Source organism: Toxorhynchites rutilus, chromosome 3 (assembly GCF_029784135.1).
Source record: "Toxorhynchites rutilus septentrionalis strain SRP chromosome 3, ASM2978413v1, whole genome shotgun sequence".
NCBI classification, from domain to species: domain Eukaryota; kingdom Metazoa; phylum Arthropoda; class Insecta; order Diptera; family Culicidae; genus Toxorhynchites; species Toxorhynchites rutilus.
In genome coordinates this window covers 193,155,932-193,165,014 of record NC_073746.1, presented here as the reverse complement: position 1 = coordinate 193,165,014, position 9,083 = coordinate 193,155,932, and the positions used below count along the sequence as shown (strand labels likewise).

Below are 9,083 nucleotides of genomic sequence, written 5' to 3'. Positions count from 1 at the left end.
CTTGGAAACAAACGCCAACCGCCCCAAGCGTGTATCTCGCTTCATCAGCAGCATCAAACCTCCCACGAATAAACATCCCGTCAGCAACGCGGCCAGCCAGCCAGCCAGCCGTTCAACTATCAACGAATAACGCACAATCAGATATTCCGTCAACAAGGTGTCATATTCCGCCAGCTACCCAACTATCGATGGAATGCGCAGCGAGACCGTTGTATGCTTAGTTTAGTAAACAAGATTAGGGAAGTTATAAAAAGGCTTCAACAATTTGAATAAAGAGCATTATAGTAGTAAACGTCGAGGAACGTAGTCGAGTAGTTTTTTTAAAAACCCCGAAAGGCCATCGAAGGTCTTGATTTATATATTATACCTAAATCGCACACCAATGCGAATGAAATGAAACGGTGTCCCAATCGAACCGCGTGGCAATCGCTCGGTACAGCTGCAACGGTAAATCGCACCACCACACGATGATGGAATCGATGACGATGATAAAGCACACACAGCGATGATACGGCACCCACACCGCGCCCGCGGTGGAGAACTTCTTCCTCACGCTGGTTGTGATTGCTGCTCTTCTCACTCGCGCAATAAAGAGAACCCCGTTAGGGCGAAATAACTTCACCAGCCACTGATAACGGTATAATCTCCACTATATGATAGACGCGAACAAATTTGCGACCGATGTCTTCGGACTGCGCGAGCTGAATGATTATGTTCTTTGTTGCAAATAAATTTGATGAACGTCCTTTTACGTTTGATATGATGCCTAGGACTACCAAAATATGTGAACGGAAGAAGATCAATCACCTCTAGTATCTGAAATGACGATGTTCCAGGCTTCTCAGTTTAAAAATACGTATTAGGGACACATATTCCGATCTGCACAACGACAAACGAGTACAAAAGTACTCAACACCAAAAAATACCCCTGACTTGCAAATGTTTGCAAAGCGGATTCCCCCAGGCACATTAATTTTGAAGCCCATGTTAGGGAAACACATCTCAGTGGGAAAAAATACCCCCGACTTGTATGTTTTGACAAAGCGCATTTCCCCAGACACATTGATTTTGAAGCCCGTGTTAGGGAAACACAGCTCGGTGGGAACAAAAATACCCTCGACTTGCATGTATATTTGTAAAGCGGATTTCCACAGGAACATCGATTTTGAAGTCTATTTTGGGGAAACCGTGAATCGGGCCAAATAAAACTTGGCAGTTAGGGCGTTTAAATAACGCTTGACATTTTACAGTTATTCAATTGTTCATCTCAGGAAAAATAATGTTTTATTAATTGTGATAGACGCGTAGAAATATTTTCTATCAATTGATGCAAACTAGAGATGTGCAAACCAGCTCATCATGGTGAACAGCTCAGATCAGTTCAGCTCACCTAAAAGAGCTGTTCTTTATGAACAGCTCTTCAGCTCAGTTGTCAATACGCTATACTCATCGGAAAACAAAATGTTACTGCGTGTGTACTGGAGCAAAACTATCGTAAATTTTTGTCATTTCTCTAGTCTCTTTCTTTATTCGTCATTTCTCTAGTGGAAGGGAATCGATTCGGAGGTAAGTATTTTATTTTTGTTATTGTTATGTTTTATGTTTGTTATTTTTGTTATGATACATTTTTTTAGGTTCCGCGCAGGAAGCGATGGATATCAGTTTGGCGAATGATGCACAATCTCAACAACTTCGCCACACAACTATAGTTCTACAACAGTACACCCAGCGAAAACCATCACCATTACTACCACCGACAGTAGCCCACAAAATAGACAAAATTAAAGAATCTTCTATCGATAGTGGCAAGAATGAAGGCGATTTGGCACCGGTTCCGAAACCGGTCGACAGCACTACGAACGTAGCTATTTCAGGTAAACCTTTTTTACGCAGTTAGATGAGCGAAAGATGTTAGGAATATTATTAATAACAAGGTTTTTCTCACAGCAGATTTGATGTTCCAATGTGACAAACGACGACGACTTCGGGCTTGGCGCCCGAGAGCAATAACTCCGACACAGAGATCCTGAACCAATGTCGATACAGTAGAAGAAAAAATCCGCCTACAGCCTAGTGTCAAACCGAGTCAGTTGCCCCTACTGGCAGGTTACCTTCGGACAACAATTAGTAGACAGACAGATAGTAGACATTTTAAATTTGATTGGATTTCAAACAAAAATTATTAAGTAAAATCAAACAAACATTTTCACAAACTTAATTTGTCTGATCAACTATAAAATCAAGTTGGCTTTAAAATCACTTCCTGAAAAATTACCATATCGGAAAAACAATGAACGATATGTGTAACTGTTGTAAATGATCTTATACAAAAAGAGATAAACTTATTGATGGCGGAAAGTAAAATCCCTCGCGAGAAAATAAACTCTGCAGAAGAAGGTTTGGTGACTTTGAAACTAGCTCATAATTTGCGTTATTTTGTAGAAGCAACTAAAAATGATTCATGATTATTTTTTGTCCTCGCAAGACCAACACACAAGCTAGTAATGTGCCGCAATTTGTTTCATTTTCTTCAGCGCACAGCATTGAATATTAGAGTGGCAATGAAAATGGTCATCTCAAATTTTCAAATGTTTCGATTTTTTTTTCAAAAACATTTTAAAGAAAGTCCTGTCACTTTTTTTCCATGCATCCATTGGTACTTTAACCCACGTGTATATGCATACCGGAACTACAAAAAGCGGACGGATATTGTAGCTGATGATCAGGTGGTCTCCGAAGCCATAAAGTAATTATTGATTGCATTTGTTTTCTTATATAGTTTACATGGTTTCGGGGCCAAGGGTGCAATATTTTTTACATTTTTCTTGAAAGTTAAGTTTATTTTACATAACATATCCAAAAATCAGAGAGGTGTTAGATTTTTTTGAGAAAAAGTGATTTTTGGAAAAACGATTTTTCGGACCATTGGTTAAATTTGAAAAAAAAACATAATTTGAAAACGAAAAAAGGCACCTCGGATTTCTGGATATGTTGTGTAGAAAAAACCTCAGCTTTCAAGAAAAAAAAACAAAAAGTATAGCGCCCTTGGTCCTGAAACCATGCAAACTTTCAAAAACAATTACAAAAACAAAATCCGTTTCCCATTGCAGGTGTGGTATTTTTTTTTAGAGAAGACTAACTCATTGGGTTCAATTTGATATGTCCATCTACTGAATCGGTGCAGTAGTTCAAAAGTTATGAATTTTTGGAAAACAGGAAAAAAGTTGATTTTTCGGACCATCTTATCAGGTTGTTTCATAAGTTCTTACCCTCAAAGGCCAATCGTTTGCTAGGCATAGGGATATCGTGCCGCACCGGATATTCATCCCCATTTTAATGTTTTTGGACGTGGGACAACGTCCGCCACTCGAACCGAGCGCGGGTCGCCATACCCGGGTGTAAAAAAATATCAAATCCAATAATGCAAAAGAATCCAAAAATCTAGAATCTAAAAACAAAAATCTATAATCCAAAAATCTAAGAACCCTCAATCTAAAATAAAAAAAACTGTAAAGGACACGACCGCATTTTCGACGTAGGACTACGAAATTGTTTTTTTTCAATATGCTTGCTTATCACTTAGGGTATAATTTTAGAATACATCCAAATCTTTGAAATAATCTTTTAAAAGATTGTTTTAGTGGCGAGGAAAGAGTTGTGGTTTTATAGCAGCTAAAGATGAGTAATGATTTATTTTTCCTTTGCGAGAATAATACGACACACGAGAATAACCAAGAATTGCGAGCTTTATTTTCCTTCTTGATGTTATAGCTTAAACATTTATCGTGATAGTCTTTTTCAAGTGGAGGTATACACGTTCACTGGCGATTATATGTTCGTCCCATCAGCACCATTATTCCACATTTCTAATAAACAAAACATTAAAATCTCTTAATGGTAATCATTTTAATTTACATTTGACAATGCATGAAAACAAAATGGGTTCGTTTGATGCAAAAATACACAAGCGTTCTCCACCAGACGGTATGTAATCCGGTGCTATGTATCATTCCATCGAGTTCACCTTGGTTTGGAAGTTGCGAGCAAAGTCGCACCACAGCATGACACACCATTGGGCGGAATTTAAATTGTAATTTTTATCCCCAGAGTGTGCTTTCACATTTGAGAGGGCTTATTCTTTGTGTACATCACATACTTCCTATAAATTTTTTTTTAATAAAAATAAGAATAGAACAAGAAAAACATAAGAATGAAACTATTTGAACACAACTTTTGAAATGAAATTAATTATTCAAAAAATATCCTCATTATTCGTATACAAACAAGAACCAACATTTTCACTGATATGGAACCAAAGGAAGCCCAACAAATCAGCCATTACTGAAGTCGAAATTGAGCCAATACTGGACTTACAAACCGTAGATTTGGTTGACATGTGTGCCTACCTTTTTTTTCGTAGGATGTATCAATGATTAGTAAAACATGTTGGCCGAGATGACAAGAAGCCGATTCGTTTGGACACAAAACTTACAACAACATTGATATTTTTCCTCACCAGTTACTCTCATTAACATCCCTTTCAAGGATGTTTACAATTTCCTCAATTCAAATGAAATGAATAGATTTTTTCGTTATCTTAGTACTAATAAATATGGTTGTTTATTGTTTCTCTTATATATTTCTTTTTACAAACAAATGTTAAAGATTATGATTTAGGAACAAAATTTGGGATATATGCTCTGAAGACAGTCTACTCCGTTTCTCTGTGATAATTTGTCCAGCCTTCGAGAACAGTCGTTCGCAGGGAACAGAAGTCGCAGGAATACAGAGCCGTTTTTTGACCAATTTGTATAGTTTTGGGTAAACTGCCTCTCTGGATCTCCACCACAAAAGCGGGTCCTCGGTTCTCGCAAGATGGGGTTCTGAAATATATTTGTCCAGCTCTACAATTGCTGCCGATGATGGATCCTGCTTTCCTTGGATTCTCATGACTGTTTCATCAAATTCTTGCCACAGAGATGATTTCGCTTGATCATTTTCTGGTTCTGTCGAATTTTGGTTCATTTCTGTGGCATTAGTCTGCCTCAACTTCCGTATGATGGATTGTTACGCAAGCTGAAACTTCGAATCATCTCCGAAAGCCTGTTTTTTGAACCGTGGATCTAATAAAACAGCTTGAGATCTGAGTTCATTATCTTCGATTGATCCAAATCTTTTTTGTAAGCCTGTTACTAGCTCAGTTTTAAGCATTCTCACGCTTTGCGGCAGACTTGCATCAGGAAATGTACTCATCTTCTTTATCATTATACGGTACAACACGCACGTTTTTGACAGGGAAACGCTTTGCTCTGAAGATATCTCAACAGTAACATCGTGAAATGTTCTCAACATATTGACACTGTGTTCTATAACATCCCATTCCGAACTATCTAAGGATAACGTAGAGTCCAGCAAGGCTAATGTGGATACAATCGGTTCTTTGTTGATCAGAACTCGATCCAGCATATCGAAAGTGGAATTCCAGCGCGTTGGAACATCTTGTTTCAACTTTAACTGTGCTTTGTTCAAAGGTTTTTGCATATCAACTAGCTTTGATAATGCAGATGTGCTTTTTTTGAAAAACTGAACAATTAATTTGACCTTATCCACCACCAACTTGATACTCTTTGCTATGGCATTTTGAACTGCCAGATTAAGCGAATGAGCGTAACAGCTTACGTTTCTGATATTCAGTATTGATGCTGCGGACTTCATGTTAGCAGCGTTATCGGTTACGATAGCGGTAATTTTAAAATCGATATTGAATGTCTTTAGAACTTGAGCTATCCATGAAGCTATATTCTCGCCTGTATGCTTTTCATTAAACTCTGAACATTCAAGAAGGTAAGATTTCAAAGTGCCACATCTATCAATAAAATGGGCCGTTAAAGCGTAAAAACTCATGTTGTTAATATTGGTCCACCCATCGCTAGTCAAACTAACAGCAGACGCGTGTTGCAATTCATCCTTCACCTCCAATAGAACCTCATTATACGAAGCCGGCAACAAACTGTTCGTCAAAGTCTTCCTGCTTGGAAGGGTATACGAATGGCAGAGCATGCGAACAAATTCTTTGAATTCGTTATCTTCAACGAGCGAAAATGGATGATATTCTTTACAGATCATTCTGAGCAGCTGACTGTCTAGCGATCTGCTTCTTATAATTGACATCGGTCGATGAACATCGACATATCTAGTCATCGACTGCTACGAGTGAGGCACAGAGCGCAAATTGTTTCCGGAAGCTTCGGAACCCCGCATACCATCAGAACTTGTACTTGAAGTCACTGTGGATCCAGATTGTTGCTGATCTATGGGAAGATTTTCGCCTACATCTGCTGTTCTGGCTTCACTATCACCACCAGATGGAACGATTTTTGTTGTTGCCAGGCTTCGGTTCAAAGACACGAAAGGATGTTTATTTTTCAAGTGCCTTTTCATATTTCCTGTTGAACCATTCGATGATGCAATCAATGCATTGCAATAACGACATTTCGCTTTAGCTCGTTCCTTTGTAAAGTGATACCATATATCACTTGTTACTCTGCTTCCAGTTGACATGGCGATAATACCTAAAATGAATTAGATAACTCAGAATAAATTTATCTAATTTTTGTGTAAGGTACACCGGGCAAGTTGAAACGATTTTTTCGAAGATCAACTTGAAAGTTATCTTATAGATCACTTAATCACTAAATTGAAATTTGTTTGCAGTATATACAAGGTATGACCGATGACTTTCGATAAAAAAAAATAGAGATTCCCTCTGGATGTTTCGAAAAATTTCAATTTTTAAAATGCTTGGTTTCTATATCCATTATTTCAATTATTTCAACGCGAACTATCATGAGTTTAATGTGCAGTTTAAGGTGGCGGGTAAGGTGGAAATTATTTGATTATAATAACTACAGTTGAGTAAAAATTGTAATTTTTCATCATCTTACTTGGAATACGCCAGTAATTGTTTAAAATGATATTGCAGCGAAATTAAGGAAGATAGAAATTTAGTGTCAAAGAACAAATGAAGAGCAGTTGGAGAGCTTTAATTTGGTTGATATAAACCATCATATTTATGAAGTATATTAACAAATTATTCAAAATTTCTAATCTGAAAACGAAAAAAAACAAAACTAAAATACTCCGGATAATCGAATCTAAAATTCCGGATAATCGAGTCTCCGGTAAATCGAGTCTCCAGATAACCTGTATTACGTAGCGCACTCAGGAAGGGATGAGTGAGGGGATGCCTTGTGGAAACTTGTTTATAAATGTTTACAAAACGACCCCTAGCTGTAAAAATGACAAATTTACATGTCTGTGTATTCATACACTACGTAAAAAGAAATATAAATAATTCTTATTTTTTGAATTTATTCACACATTTTCATTCATACGGCAATCACCGACAAATAGTAGCCGGCACCTGCACAGTTTAAAAAAATCGATTTTCTCTTTTGTTTCAATTTACCTCAGGGTTGAAAAAACATGGGGTGAGTTGAAATGTTGAGCTACACGAAACAAGATTTGTTTCCGTGTTTCAACTTGCCCCGGTGCACCTTAATTGATTGATAAGTCACCTTATTTTTCAGATAATACCAATATACGCTAGTTAGTAGGATTCAAATCCAAAATACGATTCCGTAACGCTGAAACGAAAAATAAAATTAAATGTCGCAATGCAAATTGAAACTGTTTGGTTCTTTTTCACCTTCTTATTTCAAACGGAAGGACAGCGTAATACTTATCTCACACTTCTTTTAGTGTTAGATAAATAAATTTTACCGCGTTCAGGGCTATAAAAAATACTTGGTGTGATGAACTTGATGAATGATTTTTCCTCAACTTCCTACTTGTTTCTGACGGCACCAGTACCGCAGTTCAAATTTCCAAAGGTCCAGAATCCAGAGACTCAAAAATGCTTCCACTAGAATAAAAAATTAATGATTACCTTTAAGATTTGAGTTATATACTTGATTTCTAACCTCCTAACTTGTTTGAACCACGATGCTAGAAGAAAAAGGTTGGATCCGCAGAGGTTTCCTTTGGTAATCCTGGAATAAAATAGAGGAAAAATACATACTAGAACATTGCAGTTACTTTTTAAAAATAATTGTCTTTACCTTGATTTGATTTTAAAAATTTAAGCAGACGAAAATGTTTTTTTGAAGAAAAGTCCAAAAGCTGATTTCACTTATGTACGCAAAACTGAAATGATTTTTAACCGCTTTTATTTGACAGTTGAAAACACAAGGAACAAACGAAATTGAACTGATGTCATAAAACGAAGAGCGAAAAGCGGTCAATTCATCCAAATCTTACAGCTCACACACTCTCTGCAATTCTACAGCTCTTTTCCCTCCTGCATAATTTTCAAAGTGAGCTGAAGAGCTGTGCGTTTTTTTTTTTTGCGAGCTGTTCCGTATCAACTCACTTTAAAGAGTCGACTCTTTGGAACAGCTCATGAGCGGATGGCACATCTCTAATGCAAACATCTTTCCTATCTGTTAAGAATTGTTCGAGTTATAAGCATTCGAAATACGGGTAGGGTTAGCACACAAATCGGCAGAACAAATGTATGAGAAAAAAAGAAGTTTTTCCAGTATTCATGAATTTAAACCGTTTAGAGATCAGCGATTTGTAATTTATAGAATATCAAACAAATCTTAGAGAATTTCCGATTCGATTGGTATGCAAATCATGAGAATTCGTTCACAGTGAAAATAGTTATTAACGTTAACTTTATTTCATAAAAAGACGGGTGGGTAATGTCGGGGACATAACCGGAGTGACGTAGGACTATACAAAGGGGACAGCTATTGTTTAATATATATTTTAAATATATTGTTTTATTTTTTTCTCACTATCTTTTAGTTGATTTTTGATTTTTTCTGAAACCTTTGTACTTATCAACGCCGGGCAACTTTTGGCGTATGCACATATCGTACAATCAAAATGATGGCTGTGATAGGGAATGCATAGGTAAGGAAGGAAGGAAGGTATTGTATTATAGAGACTTTAAACTTTTACAGTTCATTCGTCTCTAGCCTTGAGAAAGACTCTTTGAAAACTGTACTCTATTCTAC

At 36.9% G+C, this 9,083-nt stretch overlaps 1 protein-coding gene and 1 long non-coding RNA gene across 2 annotated transcripts; one reads left to right on the top strand and one right to left on the bottom strand.

Moving 5' to 3' along the window:
* The first annotated feature begins 1,349 nt into the window (after positions 1 to 1,349).
* Positions 1,350 to 2,218, top strand: LOC129780414 (uncharacterized). The gene is made up of 3 exons (XR_008743914.1): positions 1,350 to 1,566; positions 1,635 to 1,874; positions 1,948 to 2,218. It is a non-coding gene; the product is annotated as an uncharacterized LOC129780414 (long non-coding RNA).
* Positions 2,219 to 5,037: 2,819 nt separating this feature from the next.
* LOC129780411 (E3 SUMO-protein ligase ZBED1-like) lies at positions 5,038 to 8,733 on the bottom strand. The gene is made up of 4 exons (XM_055788675.1): positions 7,983 to 8,733; positions 7,709 to 7,924; positions 7,578 to 7,646; positions 5,038 to 6,572 (listed from the first exon to the last, which is right to left on the bottom strand). The coding sequence occupies exon 4, from the start codon at positions 6,199 to 6,201 to the stop codon at positions 5,068 to 5,070; it is 1,134 nt and encodes a 377-aa protein (XP_055644650.1). The 5' UTR covers positions 6,202 to 6,572; positions 7,578 to 7,646; positions 7,709 to 7,924; positions 7,983 to 8,733; the 3' UTR covers positions 5,038 to 5,067.
* Between the last annotated feature and the right edge of the window lie 350 nt (positions 8,734 to 9,083).